Genomic DNA, 25,291 nt, shown 5'->3' with positions numbered 1-25,291 from the left:
CTTTGGTTGGCACACAGAGGCTGTGGTCAGGATATGCACGAAAGGGCAGTTGTTTAGTTTCTTTATCCTGTTTACTTACTTTGTCATGCAATTTTCTGTTTTGCAGGTCTCCAATTTTGTAATCTCATTCATTTTAGTTTCCTGCATTTTCTCAAACCAGGAATTAAGCCTGCCTCATGAAGAGATTTTAACTCCACGTTAAATATAGCCTTACTATATATACTAGTATGATAAGTAGAAGTAACTCGGAGCCATTTTTTATTGTGGTTATACAAGGATCCCTTGAAATGAAACGTATGAAAAGTATCTCTTGATAGACCTTACCGCAGCAAACTGTGAACACTATCAATTATGACCTCATTTATACTGCAAATGACTAAAAATGCAGAGCAATGTGGATAATTACAGCTAATTTTCATGAACAAAAAGAGTTTTTCCACTTGTTTCTTATCTAAATTGATTGTCTGAATATGCTAATTTCCTGCCATTTGACACTTTCAATAGTTTCCAGTCCTGAGCCAGACTTTAGTTTTCCTCCTCAGTTCAGGTTTGTTCAGGCTGCTGTGTACAGTGTGCTTTTGTCAACTAAGTAATTATGCAGCTTCTCCAACTGTGGGGGAAAAAAACAAAACTTGATGAAAATACAAAGAAAGTGTGGGGTGTCTTAAAGTCATCAAACTACTGTGCAACAAAGGAAATATTAAATCTGTACAAAGCACAATGATTGGTGGATATTCAACCACATTTTATTCCTATTATTTAAATATGGTGTTTCTTTATACTATGATATCTGAAACCTAGATTACATAGGGTTCAACATCGATTTGTAATAAGTCAAATTTAAGTCACTATTCCAAAGAGTCTCAGAAAGCGAGTGAATCAAAATGCTAATATCTGTTCTTCACTTCATTCCCATGGGTAGCAGAGTCGGTGCAGGGCAGCTTAGAAGTGTGCAAAAGACTGCTCTTCGGTGCAGTGGGGGCAGGGATGCTTGAAAGCCACTTGATCTTACCTTACTTTTACTCATGAGAACATCTTCGATACTTTCTTAATCCATCTAGGGCACTTGCTAAACCCTCACCTGAATGAAACATCTTTATCAGCTAGTGTTCGAGGGCATCCCACTGAAAGCTCATGTTGAACGAGCTTGTAAATATACTCAGGGAACCATCACAGCTCTGATTGTAAATGCACAGGAACCAAATAGGTCATACTCCTGCAGTTCTTCACACAAGATACTTTGGGGAACTTGCTTGCAAGCTTTTTCCAAATTCACAAAACACATGTAGACAGGATTAGCAGACTCTCATTGATGCCTCAGTTAGCCGAGAGGATAAAAAGCACACCATTCTGCAACCGAGAAAGAATCCAAGTTGTTCTCTTGAATAGGTTTGACAATTGGCTGGAGTCGCTCTTGCAGCACCTTGGCAGAGTCTTTCCAAGGAAGGTGTGACTCCTGGTAAAAGCTTAATCACATCCATCTATCAGCTTTTATTGATATTATGGGCACTGCTATTCATGTTTGCTAATTCAAAGTGTTCTATTTTCAAAAGCTGTGTCACACACTGACGAGAGATTTATAACTTCTAACAATATCCAGGGCATTCAGCATTTCAGGTCAGCTCTCATATATCAGTGTGGAGCTTTTTAACTACTTCAGGGACATCTGCCACGGATATATGTACAGACCCTCCCCAATCTTCCTGCTCTGAAGAAAGAGCATGCCTTTGCCTTTGACTACATGATAAGAAGAAGCTTGTTGTAAAGGTAAAATATGTCTAATAAAACATCCAGCATATTAATAATAAAACCTATAGCAAGTATCACACAAAGAGGCAGATTGCAATAGTTCTGCACACTCGTATCTAAGCTCTATTATTGTTTCTTTTTATGATAACATGATTCCTTTGGCATGCAGCAAGTGGAACAGCACTTCTAGGCGTCTTGCCACAGCAACAGACGAGACGTGATAAAGCAGATGTGGAGCTGATCGATGTATTTGATTGAGATCTGTTTCCACCCTCTGTCACCATCAGCTCAGACCTCGACATCCTTCAACCTGGTACCCCCTTCCAAAGCCCTACGCACCAAATATTAATGCTGTCTCTCATTAAGGTACAAGCTGCTTCACAGATGTGCCTGTGTTGCTTAATGGCTTAACTACAGACCCTATCTGCACTGCACGAACAGCAAGTCCAACTTTTGCCAGGCTTCCACTTTTTATGGGCTACAGTACATCCTGACCAGTGTCTTGCAGTGTTCAAAGTCATATGTAAATATGTTTTAAATTTGAAATCTGAAGGCTGATACATGAGGGAGACATTTCAAAATATTCCCAGTACTGGTACAAGTGCAAATGCAGCAAGCCAATATGTTTAATATGTTATAATGTAGCCTGACAGCTTGGTGCATTAAGAAATAATGGACAGAAAGGTACATTGTGCTCATTATGGTCTCCATGAAAACACTCTCTTTGTCTGTTTATGTACAGTTCCTAAAAGCTAAAAAAGAATAAAAATGTGAAAGTTCCTTGTAGCTACGCTGAACTGTACGTGATCGGGACAGCCAGTTTTATGCCTTCCAGCACTATCCCATAATCAAAATGAATTTCTCGGGGTTGGCTGTGGTACATCAGGTCATCTATTAGTCACATTATTTATGGTTTTATCCCTGGTCACTCTGTCTGCCCTTGATCAATGTACTGAATACCAAACTGCTTCTGCAGAGAAAGCAGTATCTTGAGAGGCAGCTCTACCACCATTGGCACGGGTTCATGTGCTGTGGCCATGAAATAGGAATGTGTAAGCATGTATATAGTTAAGCTGTAATAGATAAATGACATTCAGTAAAAAAAAAACAATGGACAGAAAGAACACTGTCATCTCATCACTTCTTGTGGTATCTGAGTGATGCGCCATTCAGTAGTATTTCTAAAAAAAAAAAAACTGACAGCTGTGGTTGACTGACAGCTGTGGTTGACAAGTCTAGGATGTGTTTTGATGGTCTTTGGAAGCATTAGGAGCATTGTGGTTTATTCACTTTCAATTAAAGGTTTCTGAAAAGGCAGTAGATTGTTGCCGTCAAAAAGAGGTTGCTTGCAAATGGTCAAAACCTTGGTAAGGAATGAATTGAGTCTAGTAAGTTTTTTCTTTGGGCTTCAAGGGAAGAATCTTGATTCACCTCTCTCTGTGAATACTAAAGGACACTCTTTGAAGTTTTAAACCAGACTTGCAAATCATAGCAACACTTTCACATCAACACAATCCCAGAGAGGACCACTGAGGTCCTTAACAACGTAAGGAAGTTCAACTCTTACTCTGCAAATGCCAAATTCCTGATCAGACCAAGTCTATAGTACACTTATGCTGCACCTAGTTAGATTTACCTTGTCACATTATTCAGTTTTTTAGTCTGGGCCTTCTTTCGTTCACATACAGGTTTCAAAAAATGAAATTTAACAAAAATAACTGTATTTCAACCCCCTGTTCGAGAGTCAAACCAAAGAAGTTCTCAAAACATAATTCCATTTCAATCATAAATTGAATTTCAGATCTACTTTAGCGGTAGATATTTTTTAACGTTTCAAATGCTCAGATACTTCTGTGTAGTACACACTTTTGTGTAGTACACTGTGTGGCTTGGTAGTGTTGTCTCAATTTGAATATAGCCATTATGCACTTAACAGAAATGACAATGACGCAACATTTTACTCCTCCCTATATTGCATCCGTGCACCATACTCACAGTACACTGCATTTTAGCATGACTGTCAGTGTGAATGCAGTGATGTATTCAAATTAGCAATTGTGAGTACAGAAGAATGCCAGTTGGTACACAAGGATAATGTTAATGGGATGGTGGTATTCCTGCAGCCATTGTGCCTCAGTGTCACAATCACAGCTTCTCTGTCCCGCCCCTACAGCCACATTCCCACTCTTCCAAACATGTTTGTTGCCATTTCTGTCCATCAGAAGCCCTCTGGCTTCTTTTTTTCCATTTTCTCCATGCTGTGTCTTTCTGAATTGTTGTATTTGAAGTATGTTACCTGAAACGTGTTACCTGCCTGTTTGTTGAACCTTACCTCATTATTTTTGACCTTTGGATTTCCAGCCTGTCCCTTTGGAAATGTTTGCCTGTTTGACTACCTTCCTGGCTTTGACCCCTGTCTACCTCATGGTTCTGTAAACCTTGAACCTTCTTTATGTAAACAAAATATTGACCTGCAGCACTCTACTTGCTTTGTCTGTATTTGGGTCCAGTCCCTGTTGCCTATCTTGTACCATACTGAGTAGGAAAGCTTGCTCTGCAAAGTATGGGAAAAACAGCCCAACCAGCCCAAGGAGAAGATAATGAAAAATAAGACCATTCAATAAAAAATAAACTATAAAATATGAGCAATGTTGTTTTACAATGTTTTACCAAAGCATATTGACTAATCTTAACACTGATCTCATGATAGCAGTAGTAGCCCGACTGTGCAAACTACAGTATTTTGAATGGTCAAAGTTCAGACGGACCCTTCACCTGTACAGTAATTAGTAATTAATTTTTATTCCTGTTTTATATTTAACAGATCATTAGATTACATTATTTATAGCTTTATTACATTATTTTGCTTGCATACACCTTTGATCTGTATTTTGCTGCATCTGGCTCTTGGTTGGATGAGTAACAATACATTGGACTCCTTTGTAGTCTTGCCAAACAGACATCACAATAATCAAACCTGACCCGACCTTAAATATGGAGGTAGCAACCATCCACATCTACTGTGCAGCATGAAATCCTACAAGTCACCTGTGAAATTGAGGTTAGTTTGCTCTTGGTGGTTTGAATATGTACTCTTAAGATGGAAAACGTATCAGGTTTAATCACAAACTAATTTTGTTTAGGGCAACTGGAGTCAGCCATATCTTTATCTTTTTTTTAGGGGTTCAGGAACAGAGCAGAGTGGTTACTTTCCCTAAAGTACACAGTATCTTTTGGAAATATTTCCTCTGTTTTTTTATTTCAATGTCAATCAACTGTAAAAAAAGGTTTTAGGGTTAGTTCGATTTTTTTTGTTGTTGTAATTTCTACCACTGGAAAGTTTTGTTTATAACAAAAATGGATCTAGGAAAAGTTCTTTTGGCATTGATTCACATTCCTAAACAGAGTAAGGTAAAAATAAAAATTGAGTGAAGGCTGCATGTTCCCCCAGTCTATGTGTGTAGTCAAATATGCTTAATTTCATACCTTCCTCTCAACAGGAGCTGGATCAAGCAATCGGATTGTAACTTTTATAACATTTGTAATGTCAGCATTGACAACAGTCCAAGTTGAGTCTCAAGTAATATATTTTCTGTCAAGACAAGTTGCAAGTAATCAAAACAGGGACTCAAGTCACAATGACTCAAAGCCAAGTGGCTGTTGTTCCATTGGAGAGACAAACGTGCAGGGTAACAAGGCATGGCTACCCTCTGCTGTGAAGCTGTAGTAGACATGCATGTCATCACTGCTTGTCTTGGCATAGCACAGTAAAGTGGGCTACCCCAGACCCATGGAAGAACCCATATAACATTTCAGACTATATCAAATAAAGTGTTAACATAATTTCTTAGCAATTTAGCTTGAGCCAACATTTTCCAATAACTATTTGCTGCAGAGAGTTGGGATTACATTTCTTGTATCATTTCACTGTTATATCACTTTAATATTATTTAACAAGTACCAAGAGACACGCAGAAATGCTTTAGAGATTTGCTCTGAGGACACTATGACAGCAAAGCATGTTAGTAATAAATGCACACTCGCTGTTGAAGAGATGGATGCTGTGAGCTTTAATACCAGCCACTGTAGCGCACAACAGACACACTCACATACAAATGAAACTGTTTAACATTATCCATATGTATAAGCATTATGTGTGAGATTAAACTTCGGTCCTCATGTGGGTTATTTTTCTGGTAACACTAAAGTCTATTTTTATGTAAGGGACTCAAAGGACCTACCAGGCTATTTCTGAGGATATCAATGACATTCTTGCCTGAGTTTAAAGTTTCAAACTTAATAGTTTCCTATGAGTAGTAAAAAGTTTTGCAATTATGAGCCATAACTTTTATGAGATGTTGAGTGTGTAAGTCCAAGATCCAAGCAGACGCTGTATAGTGAACAACTCATGCTGATGAGAGAAAATCTCCATAACATCAATATTTTTGAAGTGAATTGCAGTGTAAAACACATAATCGTCCACACACTGTAGACAGTATCTATTTAGATGTGGAATCAAAGTGAAAGCAGATGGGACTGTAGGCTAAAATACTTTCCACTTGAAGTAGACCGCGCTCTTGTTCAGAGCTCTCTCAGTAGCTGGGCTTGTTCCAGACGCCCGGCTGGAGAAGTACAGTTCAAACTACTTGGCTCCCACCACTCTCACCACACTGTTGTTGGGTACAGCGTTGATTTACGATAGAAGTCCTCCTACTGGACCGGACGAACCCAGGGCAGAGATGGAGAATGGCACCCAAGAATCCAGACACAACAGTGTGTATTCTAGTATTGTTCCCATATTGTACATGTATACAGCTACTACAACTGAAAAGAAAAGAAAAATACACCTACTTGACTTTATGCAACTAATTACTTAAGATTAAATGGTATTACAACAGTTACAACAAAACCAGCTTTTGTTTAGTCCTCTATGCATGCCCACACAGGTGTTTTCACTTATTCTGGCTTATTAGATAACTTATGAAACAAATAGTTTACTTATTCACCAAACATAAAATTCATTTTGTCATAAATGGTGCAACAAAACTAACAGGAGAGTAAGGGGGATATCAGTCAAATACAGTCTGCACACATATAGACAACACCTGTTGGAGTTTATCAAGAGTTTGTTAGGTCTTTGATAGCGTAATCCTTTCCACTTCGTTCCAGAAGTTGTATTAAAACTACAGTGCATGCATTAAGATAGAGTGAGCAGCCTTGCTCTCATGTTGTCCTATTGAGCTTTGTATCTGCAGGTAAATCAGAATAAAAACAGCTACTATGCTCATACTCCATCTGTTTTAGCTGTGCCTTTTTTTTTCTTAACCTTGATTCACTTAAATTCACTTAACAGAAAAATACAAACACGCACATTTGTTCATCATTTATATTGTGCTTGTTTCAGCTCATATCAAGGCAATAGGTTATGTTTAGCAATTTTTTTCTCCACAGAATCCAAAACACTCGAGGATGATATATTTTGACCTTTAAAGTCAGCAAGCTGCTCACAGACAAATAGAGTACAGAGAGCATGTGGTGCATGATTATATAATGGAAACTGGAGAGGCTCTTTCACGCCTGTCTGTGACACCCACATGTAAACAGCTATCAGAAAAAAAAGATCCTGACCCAACCACAAATTGAGTATGCATAGGGGAGTGCAGTCTAGGTTGGGTAAGATGAGACTAAAATTGTTTACAGCAGAGAATAAAGGTAATTTAGACATAAAAGTCCTTGAAATGCTTTCAGACTTTCTTTTGGTGATTTGAGCCCCTCTATTCAGTGGCTAACTTCATCATCACCATCCTCCTTTAAATCATTTAAACTATATAAAACATTATTTTCTATGTCTTTTACACCACATACTATACCATATTACCAATCTCTCATGTTCACTGACTGATTTATATTGTGTTAGTGATGTTTAATTACTCAGATACTTATTTTATAAGACTTGTGGCTTCCAAAGCCATTCGTGAGACCACTGACAAATAACCGCCATCATGGTGGTCATAAAAACTTTTCATGCTCCCATATGGTGACAAAATTAACACTGAGCTTTTTCCACAACTTAATGCAAAGTTCATAATGTTACTATCCTGTAGTCCTGTATCAGCAGATTTCCTTTTACTTATGGCAAGCAAATCACAGGTAAGAAAGAAACAATTCATGACGGTTCAGTTTTACCAAGTGCGCCAGTAGGCCATGCCAATGTGCCAGCATTCAAAACACCAGGACCCTGGAACTAGCTTGTTCCAGGATCCAGGTTGTTTTTCATGTTTGCTGTGAAAAAGGTCTGTTAAGGTAATTAATCATCTGACACAGTTGGCCAGTTGTAAATATGTAATATGTGGAATTCTCAGCAGGGGACAATTATCTAATTAAGTGTGAACTAATCACATAAAGTCATATTGACTTCATTAGTGGTTAAAATCATAAGACATCCTGCATCATTTGTCATGCATCTAGCTGTGTAGGTGTTGATTGCAACCATCTTCACCCCATCCTTCTCTGCATGAAGGAGAAACTACAGAGGACGTGAAATTTCTACTGCAGACAACAGTAGAAACAAGCCGGTTCAAGATTTGTGGAAGACTACCTGCAGTGTCTGTGGATATGAAAGACTCATTCGAAGGTAACCAAAACATAACAAATCTTATTTTCAGGTGATTACACACAATTGAAAACATAAGTTATGCATATTATATTCAATTTCTGTTGTATTATGTAAATGCAATGCCCCAAACCTTAAACACTGGACCTTTAAGATTTGTACCTTTATTTAAAAGTTTGTTTATACACTGACAGAAGGAACTTTAAAAGAGCAATATGAATGTGTGATCGAGACAGTGGTAGCAGGTTACAATGTACAAAAGACCCTTTATTTATACGGCTGTGGACAAAAGAGTTTGAATGGAAAAAAGTTGGGTGAGAGAGATCATAGGTTAGTTTCAATAGTTTTCAGTGCTGGTCCTCAAGATATAGAGTGCTGTAGAGTACTACAATTACTTTCATTTACGTATCCCAGGTGTAGTTCAGGTCATGATTAGAAAGAAATCCAACAAACCTCTTATCTCCTAGATCAGGGGGATAAAGACACCACTGCCAAAGAATAGTATCTATTTCACAAGTGAGAAAGGTTCCAGGAGTCATTATGCAGTTTTATGTGAAAGTTTAAATGTGGAAAGTTAAATGGATTTTTTTTCTCCCCCCAGTTAAAATATTTCAGCCGCATTTGGTGTGTACTGAATAAAAATGATATTGACAATAAAAGAAATTTAAGCGCTTTAGCAAAGACGGGCTCACTAATCACTAACTCTGTGACTGTGTGCACCTTTGTGCTAACATCCTCATTCGACGTTAGAAATCTCACCACTCTTCATTGAGCACTGAGGATAGTGAGCCTTAAAAAAAAAAAAAACACTTGGCAGCTAAGCAGTGCCATATGTTCTCGATTCATCGTGTGTGCCATAATAAATCTGCAAAGCAGTAGAGAGAGTGTGTGTATTTGATATAAACATCATCGGGGATCATCATAAATTATTGTTGCCCCTTTTGGCTGCAACTTTATTATTGCACCCCACCTTTGTTCCCACAAGCCAAGCATTATATGCAAATGAGAGAAAGTGTGGAGAGACTAATGAGGTTAAGTATGTCAGTCCACTGTTCACAACTCAAGGCAGCTGGCAGCTATGTTCATGTCCTCCTCCTCGAAGTGCTGGATGCCATCAAAAGTGAGCAGAAACATAATTATTACAATAAAAATAATCTGTTTATGGGTTTGCTAGTTTTTAATCCAAATTGCCTGTAAGTCTGTTGTAGATATTATTTTGATGTCAGAAGGTTAATTAGCATCAGGGATTAGATATTTCTTGATGTTCATAATCGTAAAGTAGACTGGAAAATGTTATCCTTATATATTTGTGTCGTCCAATTAAACCAGAGATGTGAACTTTAGAAAAAAAAAGACTTATAAAAGTTACTAAGCCTATTGTCTGGCACCAGCACATTTACATTTGTTTTTATTATCTATATTCTCCAGACTGTTTAGAGAGTCATCAGTCAGTGAATCTGTCAGCACCAAAGGTTTATCATTTATTAAGACGGGGACACACAATACAAATGATTATAACCCTGAGTAATATTCAAGATTGTGGAAAGTTTGCATCGGTCTGTGAAATAACAATCAGAGCTGTCATGATCCTATCAACCATGAAAAAGCCTGTTTTTTTTCTTTATAGACATTATGTATCATTGTGTGTTACCAGCTTTTACTATTTGCCTGAGTTTAATGTTGTTTCACTTTTGGTACTATGCGTTCATATAGGTACATAACAATTTGGTATACTACTATAGTGTAGTATAGTGATGGGATTCCCATAGTCTTCATAAATACTAGACTTGTTTGCATAATTTCAGGTGAAATGTATTTTTTATTGTCAGAACGGCATAAAGCTGAATGCATAAAGTAATGCCACAGTGCTTCGGATATTTTTTAAAGTATAACATGTACAGTTTAAAGTATGGTTGTTGAGTTTAGTTTAATAAGAGGAGAGATGAATGATGAGAGATGAATGATGAGTCATGCCTTCTTCTGGTCTTCTTACTTATGCCTGTCAGCGCATGTTTTCATAGTCCCAGATTTATGCCCCTTATGGATAGTGCTGGAAGGTAAAGATATCTGTTAAAGCAGGTGCTGAGTGCTGAGTTCCTCAGTTACAACAGTTGGACTTTAGTGTTGGTTTATCAGACCAAATCTGTCTACGAAGTATGTGTATGTGCCACTATGAGGCCACTTTTCCCTCGGATACTTTATAATCTTTCTCCCTCAGCACCTGTATACTCTACAGGAGATGCAGATTGGCTGATCATTATATGGGGAAACTTCTGAGATTTCAAAATATTCGTTCGTTTTCCTGTGAAACTCCCTGTGGTTGTTCTCATAGCAGAAATGTAATAACCAGTGTTTCTCTCCACGATTCTATGAATCACTAAGAAAAAGGAAGCTGGGATCTGTTTGCATTCAGTCTATCAATCTGACTCTCCGATCATTTTGCCCAACACTGAGCCAGATTCCCATGGAGATATGGAACTAAAGAAAATAATACTCTCACTAACAAAGTTAGATCAACATGGTAAGTTCTCAAACTAAAAAATGGGACAATAAAACAATTTCTTTTAGAACCTCATGCAATGTTGTGAGATTAAGGTTTGATGAAAAAAATATGAACGTTTGGTTTATCATTTGGTCTGATTTGTTTCAGCTTGTGCTTAGCTAAGAACATAGAGCGGTGCCACTTCATCTTCGTCCAAACTTAGACAAAAGCTTTCTTTCTTTTAATTTCTTTCTTTCTTTCTTTCTTTCTTTCTTTCTCTCTTTCTTTCTTTCTTTCTTTCTTTCTTTACCAGAACATGACAGAGGCAGGGTCTTGCCTAATACATATTTTAATGGTCATACAGATGATTTGTCATAGGGGAACTAACTCTTTCTCACCATAATCCAATTTCAACAGAGTGGAGTGCTTCTTCATCTGTTTAAACAAATTTGATTTCTCCAATAACTTTGGATTGGATGGATTTGATCCACTCCACGTAAAAAAAAGAAAAAGAAAAAAAAGAAAAACATTTTCTTAGAAAAAGCCTTCTCCCACATGTTGTTCCATTAAGGTGACACTGTCAAACAAGGCTGCAGAAATGGTTGCAGTGATGAAAGAGCAGCTTACAAGCCTATACAAGAAAGCACTCAATACTCTACAGACCTCAAGTACCTGTTGTACCTGCGCTGCCAGACCAAAATGGCATAGAGTGTGTAAGATTTAAGGGGGCACCATTTAAAGAGTATAGTTTTGTTTGATCGTTTTTTTTTCTTACCCTAGGATGAGCCTTTTATATCAACAGAAGCTACAGGTTGTCTTCCACAGCATCTACCATGTCAAAACATTATTTTTGTACAGTAGCCTAGAACAGACAAAACTAAACACTGACTCTATAGGGCTTTTTGTGATTTTTTGCATAGCCAATTTCTCCTTTACACTTGCAAGGAGTGGGTGAGGCCAGGGGTTGCAATTAACAACTATATCACTATGTCGCTAAATCCTTCACACTGACCCTTTAAATCAATACAAACATCCATTAGATTCTTGTTTGTGTTAGGGTGTGATTGGCCATAGCAAATGTGTGTTTAGGAGTTAATGGTATAGAAGGTATAGTCTTTTGAAGATTGAAGGTTTGCCCTGATAGTACTGCATGAGGAATAATAGTAGGGTCTCCAGAATCACTGGGTTTCTTTGGTTTTGAAATGTGTCTATATGCAGCAGCAAAAGCAATTTTCTATATTTGAGACTATACAAGTGGATAACAAGGACTCAGGGCTTTGATAGTCTAAACCAATACTGTACATTAAGATCTCCAGCCTTATACACTGTTGCTGCACAGTATATTGGAATAGGAAAAGAGGCTTTTGTTTTGAAAGAATCAGTAGAGGGCACAGTGGTTTTCCTAAGTCTCTACAAGAAATTTCCCATCACAGAATCAGTGATGGGAAACACTTCGTCATCAGTGCAGCAGCACACTGCTGTGACTCATTATACTCTACAACCACAAAGCTCTCCATTTTCATTCATGCCATAATGTGTTGGCCCGTCAGACTGACAGACTGCAGCATCTCTTGCCCAAATTGGCATAATTACAACTGTTGTCATTATAAACTCAGATTAGTTGACAGCCTTAATAGCCCAACACAAAAGTCTTAAAAGCAGTTACATCATCATCATTTGAATTTATTACTCAGACAAGATATCATGTCACTTCATAGCCTCTGCTTAACAGAACAAAGGAAACTTTAACTTGGCATAAACAAACACCCTCATCAAAAATCAAAGGGGATATCATTTGCCAGTTGTAAAAGTATGAAAAACGTATGTTAATTGTGTTGCTGTCAAATAAATTAAGGGGTGTTTTTTTGGGTGGGAGAGAGGGGGGTTTACAGGGCGTTCGCCATTCACTAGTCCTTGTTGTTTTGCAGTCACAACAATTGCTTCAAAGGAATGGGTCAGAAATCTGCTGTTAAATGCACAAAATTCAGAGCTTTTGTAACCGTGCATTGTAAATATGTTGCCCTACAAACAAGCCAAAACAGTGAAGAGTATCTTCACATTTGTCAAACAGTAAACGCCTCATACATAATTTATTGAATTCCTATGTCATTGTCTGTCTCCTCCACTGCTGTACACAATAACTACAACAAATGCACCAACCATGGCAGAATTAAATTAAGCTATGGGCTGCATTGCAGTGAATGCTTCTGCAGCGCGCTTACAAAACAATGCCTGATGAAAATGAATTAACAATGAAGGACGAATTTGAATGTAGTAATTTAATCACGGTGAATTTAAGACAAAAGTTAAAAAAGGGGCGAAACAAATCAAAACAAAGCCTGAAACACAAGCAGATGGCCTAGTAATAGGAAGCAGGTTGGGCTGGTTGCTAAGTGACAAGGGCTAAGATGAGGGTCCATAGTTTTGGCCGCGGTTTTGCAGGAAAAACACTTCTCCTCCCTAGTCTGAGCCACCCTCTTTCCCCATAGTGCTGTGGTTCTGACGCTGGCGGGGCAGGACAGGAGGCAGGCCTGGCCAAATGAGAAACAGACCCCCTTCACCCCAGTATTGCCTATTTCTCCCTGTGGCTTTTTTGTTTTCAAAGAAAAAAAGAACGCTCTCCAAAAATAGATTTGGGGCTCGCGTGCCAATGGGTTTTGAAACCTTTTTTTCCACTCCCTCTAGTCACGCAAGTAGCCTGGCAAGACCTTGAAGAGAAAGCAGGGGAAAAACAGAACTTGTAAGAGACAAGACGATCAGAGGGGGAAAAAGTCTCTATAGAGTGTTTGGAGAAAGGATTGTGGTAAGCTGAGGATGGAGCATCCCTGGAGCCTGGCCCTCTGTTGAGGGAACAAGGAGCAGAGACTTCCGTGCAAGCTGCAGGTATGAAGGGTTTATGGGTAATCCAAGCAGGAGCAGAGAGACCTCTCTCTGGTCTGGCCTCATTTTAACTGGACGGTAGCCTGGGCTTCTCCAGAGAAGAGTCTGATCCTTACCAAAGGCCCTGCAAACAAAGAAGCTCACACCCGAATGCAAAGATTCCCATTCCTTATGTCCATAAGCCTCACTGTGATTCACTTCACAATTCACTGATCTCTGCAGCTGGTATTCATTTTTTTTCTCTCTGTCACATCATATACTATGTCATCAAGATGAGATTACTCCCTAGATTATAAAACGTGAGACATTATCTAGACCTGGTTAACTATCTCTGAAATTCTGCCTATTTTGGAAGCTTCATTATAGAAAGTTCTTTTGAACATAAGACAGTGAGAGGAGGACACATGGCACAAGCTCTTCTGCAGAAGCCATGTTAAACCCATTATATCCTCCAGTCGTTATAGTCATTATGCCTTCAGGGCTACATACGCTCCATTCTGCTATAGAGCATGAAAGTTCTCTGGAACATCTGAGTATGGGTTGATGTTTTGGATACCTTTCATGTCAGGTAGGCGTGCTGCATAGAACTCTCACTCCCCTGACACTGTGGTCCCTGTCATGAAAAAGAAACTCAACATGCAAATTTGTCGTTGAGGTTCATAGCTCCTTTTTAACATTTTGAAAATGACTGTGATACATACAAGCAGACAGAGATTTGGGGCTTTATTTTTTGCATTATAATTCTGTTAGGGAATTACATTTCTCATCCATCAACATATAAATAAACTCCAAATTTTTTCAAATGTACTCCAAAGCTACATTATATTGCATTATACATTACTAGCCTTGTGCGATGAAAGGTTTATGAGATAAGATAAGACAGATCACACACCGGGGGTTGCATTAGGTCCTGTTTAATGGATGGCAACAAACAAGCCAAGGTTGTTTGCAGGTCTTTTTCTATGCAGACAGGAAATTTAACAGTGTTAACAAGAAGACTGTAACCTTTTTGGGTAAATAAGTCTGACCTGTTGCACTCCTCATAACTATCAGTGTTTTACTTACCTGCCATTGGCTGCTGGTAATAATTTACTTACCAAGAATGTTTTTTCATTGACCGAATAATCTACCATGTTTTAGTGGACCTATTGTCACTTCAAGAGGTGTAATTTAGCATACCACTACCTCCATCATGAAGCTCATCACTTGACTAGAAAAATGTTGAGAAAATGAGTTACTCTCAATTACATACTGCAAACTAATGGACTGGTTGCATGTTATGTCATAACAGAAAACTCCTGGGTGTATTAATGGTAGGTGCAAGACTTACCAATAAATGACTCATAACGTCGGCAATCAATCAAACTATAACCCACAATGCCACTATCAAAAAAAAGAGAAAGAAAACAAATGGTTTTCCAAAGATTTAATATAATTTTTCTGATGAATATGCAGGGCTATCTGAGACTATAATGTGTTTACCAATGTCTTATCACCAGAGAAGGTAATTATGTGTGGTTATACAGCTTTTTGTTGACATAACAGCAGCACCTCAATCTTGAAGTAACAATGCTACCAGAACAGTAATAACTCATTCACTTATTATCTTTATAATGAGTGAATGAGTTAATACTGAATAAATATTGCATCTCATCTCAGAAGGGTACACTAGCAACAAAGGTAAATCATCCAACAATGTAAGAAATTCGTTGATTAGCATATTCCTGGATCAAAGTGTGGAACTGATCAATATGAAAGACAACGCTTTTGTTCGCCAGCAGGCCTCAAAGGCTGGACGGAAAAAGAACATGAACATAGGTAGCTTAATGACTACACTAAAATGGAATACAAATGAATTTCACAGTCTTCAAGGGAAATTATGGCATTTGTGAGCAATGAATGTGGGTATTATTGTCTTATTCTTGGCCATCGTGATTGTTTCCCTATTAGTTATGATGGACATTTTATGAACAACCTCCTGTGCGGAGATCTGAGAAATTGGGTCAATGCCAGTTAGGGCAAACAGGCACTAGCCTCTTACAGCTTTCTAAAAAAAAACTTTTGTTGAGTCCAGTCACAATTAATGAATGAGCACAGAAAGTCCTCAGCAAAAGCTTTTGTGGCAAACAAAATGGCATAGGTGATTCACTTCCTCGATAACTTGCTGGCAGGCTTAAATGGCTTATTCATGCACACATGCTGATTTATATAGACGAGTGTGCAGCTGTTGCCCACTTTTGATTAAGATTCTATTCAAGCTACAGAAGTATTTCAGGAAAATGGTCTGATAGTTTCCAAACTGAAAAAAAACAAAATGACAACACACCATGCTGTTTTCTTTGACTTTTAATAAGACAGTTAATGGAAGATCAAGTTGTAGGCAATATCTTTACACAGTCAGGGTCCATGTTTCCTAAACCTAAATGACATCCAAGTTAATAAATACAGGATTTTAAGCATGACAGTATATTGACAACTCTACAAGAGACACAGAGACTGAAGCAGTACATCAGTGAAGGTAACAGGGCAGCCTGGCACTGAAGATTGCATGTTAACAGAGTAACCTCCTGTGTATCCACTTTGTGTTGACAGGAAAATGATAGATTTCATTTGGTTTACTCAGAGCCTTTAATTTAAGATTTGAGTAATGACTTGGCTTATGCCCTCTTACTCATATCATCTGAGTTCTTTTGTGTATACTGGCCTCTGATCCTAGGTGTTTGGTTTGGGTCACAGCATTCATCTCATAACCTGAGTCTGCTATGACACTCAAGCTGAGTGTATCATCAACGGGCTGTCCAATACAGCCAGCTCCGCCCATATTTCCAGTCCAGGGACAGAAAATACACACATGAATTCACCTCTTTGTGTGTGTGTGTGTGTGTGTGTGTGTAATTGCTCAGAATACCACAGGGTTTAGGTTTCAGCTCAATTACCAGTCAGGGGCAGGCCTTGGATCGGACAAATAGTACTGGTCCAGTTTCAGCTCTGTTTCATCAGACGGCCAAAGTGTTATCCAGCCTCAGGCAACATTAAAGTGATGCAATGACTTCCCATGACAGGTGGGGTTGGATACTAAAAAACATAACATTATTTAGTAATATTGTTGACATACATGTATTCTAAAAAGTTCAAAAGACCTCTGACTAATGCATTTCTAGAGAGAAGATTATTATACTTCTTGATCTTTCTGCTGTTTGAAGAAAAGTTCATTGGAGTAAAAGATGTGATCATAGTTTGTAACCTTTTGGATATTTTTGTTACATCATTGAATCATTTGAGAGCCAACCAGCATTAACTTTTATACATATATTTTATGTACAAGATGAAAACATTCTAGTAAGTACTCAACCCTGATCGTAGACATACAAATTTCTCATGCACCATGCTGTTCTTATGAGTTATATGATCTGGGGAATAGAAATTGAGGGCAATTAGTAGAAATAGCAAAACAGACTCACATTTCTAAGGTTGCAAAACAAAGATAAGTGCAGGGTCAATAACAGAGAAGTAATAATTTAAGAATTTTTTGTGAGAACATCTATTGCATACGCCTAAAGATACACATTTGAGATTTGACCTGGGTTTGGTGTGGTCATTGTTTCATGATGAATGACTTCTGAGCTGCAAAACACAACGTGAAAGAGATCTTTTTGGCAAAATAGATGAATGGTCGTTAGAATACAAACGCAGGATGAAAATAAGTCTGGCTCCATGTTGATGTGGTGCGAATTTAAAACCAACAAACATACAACTGGAATAAGACTGCTCTGAGACTGTCATGTGAAGCCGCTGAAGGTTTATTTATGGTTTCCAGTGTGTTCCATTTCAAGGTTTTTTGGTTTTGTCTTCATCTGTGCTGGAAAAGCTTCAGCAAGAACATAAACTGGACAGACAGAAATGTGTCTTTTTTTTTTATCCATGGCTGCTTTCAGTGGAAATAAGGTTATGTTATTGTGATTATGTTACATCATATCTACCAATTAAGTTCTAAATAACATGTAATGGCTATCATTAAATCAAAAATTGTTAATCTCAGATGTTTTCTTAAGATCTGTACAATACTGGGACTGACTCACATTTGTCCATTTATCGAATATGGAGTTTTGAGTTTCACAGTTTATAAAAGGTTACAGGTTTCAGGGTAGTGCTTGTGACAACATTTTGGAGGTTTGAGCAGCCAGAAAATACTGTTGGGCCTTTTGTTGGTGTCTAAATCTTCTGTAGGTGTTATGACGAGCACAATTTATAAATCCTTAGGGTATAGCACTGGTCATGTCTTGTGCTTTGGCAAATATCTATGCACTGCAGACATGTTTAATGTTTTTTGTCACTTGTAATCCAAAACCATACAAATCTGAGCATGTCTAGAGATGAATTATACATAATGCCTCACATTAAATCACATATTATCATGTGATTCATTTTCACACATTACCATACATTACTATTCTGAGCTGAGAAAGCGACAAAGGCAACAATGTGTTCACATAAGTACTTTAATCAGGCACTTTTTTTTTTAATTTGCTCAAAACATTTCTCTAGAGCCTAAAATATGTGTGAACATTTGGAGGACTTTCTCTTCTATGGCACAATTATACGCACAGTTTGAACAAACATGAAATGTAAGTGGCAGGTAACACTGTTCAATATAAAACAATACAAACAACAAGGTACCTTCATTTAATCAGATAGGTAGTGTTCATATATATTTGGCCATGGTCAAAACAGCATCCTTGTAAATAATTTACCAAGCCTCTCAGCCTCTGAAGTCTACCTATAAAATAAATAAAAAAAAAATATTGTAGTATGTTAGTTTTGCTTAAGATAATGTTATTAACTTTCTAAAAACTGAGGGTTTAAGAAAACACAATACTTTTACAATAACTGGAAGGAGAAAACAATCCATATTCAAACCACATGAGGGCTATAGATAAGGATTTATGCAAATTTACACGTTATTTTGTTTTGTAAAGGCTGCCAAAAACACAACTGTGATCATGAATGCATTTATGATGTAGGCATCTGTGTAAAAGCATTATGGCTGAACATTATTCATCTCATTGACTAGGAAACATTCTCTGGTGGTGTTTGAACATTCATAAATATACACTCTTTCATACTTTCGTCATCTCGTTAGTATTACTTTTAAGCCATATAGTCTTTATAGTGCTATTGAAAAGAGGGTGGTCCAAAATAACATTCACTATAGTTTGTCAGTAAATCTATACAACAAATCTGGACAAAAATGAGAAAAACCTTTCAGTGTCAAGATAGCACTGATTTACAGCTTAATGTACTTAATGTTGTGTCTTAAATATTTTACTGAGGAACATTATATGAGTAGACAAACGACCAAGATCTGCTTACATTCTCTGGAATGATTAGGCTGCTGATAGAGCAAACAGTTTTACATACACCACGTAGCTGCTCAATGTTTTCCCTCACATGATTTTTCACAATGCAAAATGAAAGCAGTAAGGCTCGTTGTGAGGAATTAAAGCCAGGGGGACCTGATGAACAGGATCATTGGATGTCAAGTTTCATTTTCTTTGCAGAAATTGAAGAGACGTATGTTGAAGACTAAGACAACTTTTCAGCATTTCACATTCATGATTACCTTTTGATGTGAGATCAAACACTGGATTCGTAGAAAAATCTGATCACACAATTCTCTATTCTGACTGATGTTTCATTTGTTCACGAAGGGATGCCTCTTCCTCTATAAATATTTACAATAATCCGTTACAAAAATCCCAATTCATAAAGCATTAATGAAGAGCTTCATTTAAAACCACAAGGTTAAGAGTTACAGGAGATGAAACCAACTTACAGTACAAACATGTATACAGTACAAGCAACAAATATACAAATATAGAAATATATTCTGAGGTTTTAGCAACCTTTTGACATTTTTTTTTGCCATTTCTTGTCAGAAACCACATGTAAGTATAAAAATATAGACAATGCTTTTATACAAAATATTGACATCATGTATGAATCTCCATTCAAATGTGCAAATTAACACTGATCAACAGAAGAATAAGGAGTTTCTTTCACACACACACACAAAAGGCATAGTCCATTTTGGCCTGTTAGTCATGTAGTTCAGTTTTCTTCAGTAAGCACCACAACTTCAGCTATTTCGACTTTGTGTACATGTTCTCTGGAGAACCAAAAAAGAAAATAGCATTGACTCATTTCAGGTTGCAGCCTCTGTGGTCATACAGTAGAAAAAGTCTGGGACAGCAATGACTCTGCTTTAATTCACCCTTAAGATATGCCTTTAGAGTTTAAATCCTCAGCTCTGCCTCCTCACTGTGTTCCAAATTGTGCTCAGTTGTGCTGATCATCGATGCGGAGGGGCCCTGTGAGACACTGAAGGGTGTAATTGCAGGAGATCGTGCTGCCAGCGGTGAGAGAGAGGGGGAAAAACTTGGAGACATGGCGACTGAGGAGATGGATCCCTCTGCACTGAGGGGAGATCTTCGTAAAGAAGCCAAGTGGGGGAACGTCCTCCCTACGGCAGGCTTTGGAGGTACAGTTTTGGCCCCTGGGTGGGCCACAGAGGTTATGAGAGGTGGGGGGTCGATTCTTGACTCTGCCTTTGCTTTGTGATGAAAGGATCTGCGAGGATGAGGAGGAGCTGTTTCATCTTTTAAGCGTGCTATTTCAGTAAAAACATTAGCTAAGGGTTGGAACTGGGGACACCAGTTTAGCAAGTAGTCCCAGTTATAGCTGCCCCTCAGCTCCTCATCACTGGCCACAATGGCTGTCAGGGAGCCATCCACAGCAGGCTTTCCGTCTTCTGGGAAAGTATAATCTTTAGAGTGGGAGATGCTGAGTCCCCGTCCCACACCCACATACCCACCCCCCTCATCCCTGTAGACTGGCACCTGGCCAGCTAATAAAGTACTATTCAGACTACCCATTTTCTTCCCTCTGAACCAATCTATGGAAGGCTCACAGGATACATCGGATAGCTGATCTGCATCCTGCTGGATTCCAGAGTCCGGACCTCGGGCAGAGATGCGTTCCTGCATGGAGGAGGAGATACTTGACACTCGAGGGTATTCATTAATCATTCTGATCTCATCATCCTCTGCTGCCTCTGCCTCTGCAGAGCCACGGCCACTGGAATGGGAGGGATCCAGGGATCCTCCACGAGTGTACGGACCCCCACTGCTGCCACCCTGATCAGCTGTGTATCCAGGAAGAGCCTGATGGTAAATCATTTCATTTGGTGCTATTTTTGTCTCCTCAAACTTGTGCAGCATGGTGCCTGACGTAGGTGTTCGATGTGCTTTTTGCTCCTTCTTCCGACGTCTTAATTTCATGAAAAACAGTGCCACAGCAATTATTATTAGTATCACTATGGTCCCAAGTGACACTGCAATAACACTTATGAGCAGTATATTCATGTCTGTGGTAACACCGAAAGATGTATGGGTCACATCTATAGTCATTTTGGCCACTGCTGTGCGGGACGTCTCCAGAGGGCTGTGAGCAGTCACGTCCAGGGTCATCAGACGCGCCTCTCTTTTAGAGCGACTCGTATGTCTGCTGTAGCTGTCCATCTTTAAAGAAATTGCTCCTGTTGATTTATTGACTTCAAAATAAGGCGAACTGTCGGCTAACGAGTAGAGGACAATGCCATCTACGCCTCCATCCTCATCTCTGGCTTGTACTTTGCCAATGATCTGACCTTTCTTTGCTCCCTCAGGCACTTCGAATGAGAACTCTGAGGAGGTGAAAACAGGATCATATTCGTCCTCCCCTGTAACATAAACCTGCACTGTTACAGTAGCAGAATAGTTACCAGCATCCATGGCAACAGCCACAAAATGGAAGGAGTTTACCTTCTCAAAGTCAAAAGTAGAGCGAGTCCGTACTTCTCCCGAAGTTTGGTTGATTAGGAAGGCCTCTCTTCCTTCTTTAGAGGTGTCTAACATGAAGTACCGTAACTGTCCAAAAACACCTCTGTCATGGTCGATTGCATGCAGCATGGTAACTAAGGCATTCTGGGGTTGGTTTTCCCTGATGCTTGCAGTTAATAGTTTTAGGGGAAAGAAGGGCCGGTTATCGTTGATGTCCTTCACCTCAATACTGACCGGGGCCAAAGCGTAGTGCCCTTGACCGTCAGTAGCCTGGATAACAATCATATGGGACAACTGTCTCTCGCTGTCCAGAGGTCTCTGCAGCCTCAAGGCTCCAGTCCATTGGTCTACCTGGAAAAGGTCTGCTTCGTCCCCTGAGCTTATGGCGTACTGCACTTCTCCGTTGGGAGCTGAGTCTGGATCTGTGGCAGACAGATGTAAGATTTCTGTCCCTGCTGCTGCACCCTCACTCAATACCACACTGTACTCTGCTCGGCTAAAAGCTGGAGGGTTGTCATTGGCATCTGTAACACTGATGAGGATAGGCACGCTGGAGCTACGCTGAGGGATTCCACGATCTGATACCACAACTGTCAGGTTATAACTTGGCACCGCTTCAAAGTCCAGCTCCTCCACTAGGATCAGGCTGCCGACTGTCTGGAAACCCTGTCCCTCCAAGAAGCGCACACTGCTCTCAATCTGGAAGGCATTACCTGAGTTGCCACTGGCAATGGCAAAATCAAAACCACAGTTGTCCCGAGACAGGTCTCCATCCACAGCTTCTAAGGTCAGAACAGTTGATCCAGGAAGCCCATCTTCAGACACAGTGGCTCTGTATTCTGACTGGTGGAAGATGGGGGCGTTGTCATTGACATCAGACACTTGGACCTGGACAGTAGCCATGGATGAAAGGGATGGAGTGCCCTGGTCCCGTGCCTCAATTACCACCAGGATGGAGGGATTCTCAAAATCAAACTCTGTTTTATGGTTGACGAACAGAGTACCTGTGAGGTTAACAAGAACATGGTCATAAAAACAGAAAATTCATTTTAATCTTTTTCAGAATTCATTACATTAATTATAAAAGTAATATCTTATGATTCACATAAATTTAATTGCAATTTGTTTTGTAAACACTGTAGCCTGTTTGGTCACGTGCTGTTGAAGGGAACAATATTTGAGGCAAAGGAAATTCATTTGAGAATAACTTAAATAAACTTAAATAACAAAATAGCTTGCGACAAAAAGAGCCCTATTTGTAATACGCTTATTTTTAGATGACATCTCAGGCAAAACATTGGAGGCAAATAACATTAAATCTGGCTTTCAATGACTCTAAATGAACAAAATGATTAAATATTTTGCAATGCCTTTTGCAAATATGTCCAAACCCCAAATGTGTATCCAAGAACAGCCTTAGGGGATAACATGTTTTATGAAGTGTAATTAAGGCGAGCTCTGGTTAGAAAATGGTTAGAAACCAACATAAATGTGCACACTGTAACCTTACCATTGCTTGGGTCGATGTAGAAGACGCCCCTAGTTGATGACATTACTCTGTAGGTAATCTTCCCATTCTCCCCAAAGTCACAGTCAGTGGCTGTTACTGTGATTATTGCACTGCCTGCTGGGAGATGTTCTGACACAGTCACCTAATGAGAAACAAACAGTTTGTAAGTATATGTAATATCCATTACAGATACTGAAACAATTTAACAAGCATTCAAATACTCTAAAACACAGGTCTGTGGAGGCAGCTGTACCTGATACAAGTCTTGAGTAAAGGTGGGGGCATTATCGTTCACATCATCCACCAGCACAGTGAGGTTGGCTTCGGTTTGATGTTTAGAGTCAGATGAGCGGACGGTCAGAGTGTACCACATCTTTTCCTCATAGTCCAAAGGGCCAGTCAAAGAAACCCCTCCGCCATAGCGATGAATCCCAAACATGCCTTGGCTGTTTGTATCCAGGTGTAGTGTGTAAGAGAGGGCTGGCCCCGAGTCCACATCATTTCCTGTCACCTGGGTGATAACTGTGCCAATCAGAGTATCTGTATGTGTGCGATAATAAGGTAAAGAGACAAGAGAAGGAGAGCAGACATTTAGGTTGCAGCTGAAAAAAACAAAACATTTCTTTTTCTTTATTAAGAAATATCCTGCTCTGGAAAGTCTAATAGACAGGAAATGAACAGAGGAACTTGGCAATGTCTCGTTTCATAATAGGGTTAGACTTTCTCAGTAAGGCACACTGAGTGAACTGTCAGGGAGTGTGATATAAGACTTCATGATAAGATCACTGGACTAACTTCCACTGTGAAGCTGACTTACCCTCAGGCACTCGGATCTCCCGAGGCAGAGGAATCATGGGACTGTTGTCGTTGAGGTCGATGATGATCACAGTAAGAGTGGCAGAGCCAGCCAGCCGCGGGGTTCCCCGGTCCGTTGCCGTAACAACAAGCCTGGTGCCACAAAGTAAATGTTAGTGTCTAAACTTTAAACTTTTATGAACTTGCTTGTGCAATGGTTCACCCGCCAACAAGATCAGACTCTTTTTGCTTGAAATTATGTTTTCAAAATGAGGATTAGAAGATTTTTTTTTTTTTACAATAATAAGGCTCACTAGTTTGTTTTTGTTTTTCTTTTACAAACCTGGAATTTATAATCAATATTCATAAAAAGACTGAAAGAATAAACAAAACCAACGTTTTCTGCAGGGCAAATATGATTATTTTTCTTTGAAAGGCTCTGGTGCATGATAATCAGCTCACTGCATTTTCTCTTTTCTTTAACTGAAACCATTTATGGGCTTTGTTACAAAAAGACGTAGTTTAAAGTGGATTTAAGATTGTCTTCTTGCAGAAAAATGCAGAAATACAGAATATTTTTTTTCAATCTGGAAATTCTTAATGACTATATGCACAAAAAATGTGTTTATCAATAAAACAAGGGATTTTTTATGAGAGGGAATGGACATCATCACAATTAACATGGATGTGTGTGAGGGGAACCATATGGCAGGAAAAAAAAAGAGTGCTTACTTTGTTTGCGTCCAGATCTCTCTGTCCATTATGGCTGCAGTGGTGATGCTGCCGGTCAGTGGATCTATCTTAAACAAGCCGCTCATGGATGATGACCTGATGGAGTAGGTCACCTGACCATTTTGACCCTGGTCGAGGTCATCTGCAGCAACCTGAGGAAATGACCACCACATTTTGGAAATAGAAATATTTGCAATGGCAGTGAACATGAACTGGTGAGACATGTTGGACTTGGAAGTCAAGAGTTCATAAAAATGATCTATATGGACCAGGTTTCATGGCACAAATAACTCAATAGTATGTTCAATTTCTGAAGTTTATGTTCTTTTTCATTCTGCAGCTTTATGCTTAAACAACAGCCAACCATAATAAATGTGTGGGGCATAGGCTACTGCACCTGGATAATGGGAAAGTCGTAGCCCTGTGCCTCTCTAATATAGGCTACATAGTTCTGGAGTTGGAAGCGTGGCAAGTTGTCATTGACGTCCTGCAGGATTAAGTTGACAGCCATGTAGGAGCTGGAGGATGCCGTCTCAGCTTTCACCACAAGGCGGAGTTTCGGAGTCTCCTCAAAGTCAAGTCCTTCAGATTTCTGAACCCATATTTCACCTAATTCACCAAAAAAACAAAAACAATGAGTCACTCTGTAGATT

At 39.1% G+C, this 25,291-nt stretch overlaps 1 protein-coding gene across 1 annotated transcript in view; it reads right to left on the bottom strand.

The window, feature by feature from the left end:
• Positions 1–18,405: 18,405 nt before the first annotated feature.
• Positions 18,406–25,291, bottom strand: part of LOC104923306 (protocadherin-16) — a 75,095-nt gene continuing 68,209 nt past the window's right edge. Inside the window, exons 16-21 of the mRNA XM_019259398.2 lie at positions 25,036–25,247; positions 24,639–24,790; positions 23,929–24,059; positions 23,365–23,651; positions 23,112–23,253; positions 18,406–22,605 (exon numbers count right to left, since the gene is read on the bottom strand). Of these exons, the coding sequence (XP_019114943.2) occupies positions 20,018–22,605; positions 23,112–23,253; positions 23,365–23,651; positions 23,929–24,059; positions 24,639–24,790; positions 25,036–25,247 (3,512 nt within the window). The 3' untranslated portion in view covers positions 18,406–20,017. The remainder of the gene's footprint in view (positions 22,606–23,111; positions 23,254–23,364; positions 23,652–23,928; positions 24,060–24,638; positions 24,791–25,035; positions 25,248–25,291) is intronic.

Source organism: Larimichthys crocea, chromosome VII, assembly GCF_000972845.2.
Source record: "Larimichthys crocea isolate SSNF chromosome VII, L_crocea_2.0, whole genome shotgun sequence".
Taxonomy (NCBI): Eukaryota; Metazoa; Chordata; class Actinopteri; family Sciaenidae; genus Larimichthys; species Larimichthys crocea.
The sequence above is the reverse complement of the archived record's forward strand: the minus strand, read 5'-3'. Positions and strand labels throughout refer to the sequence as shown.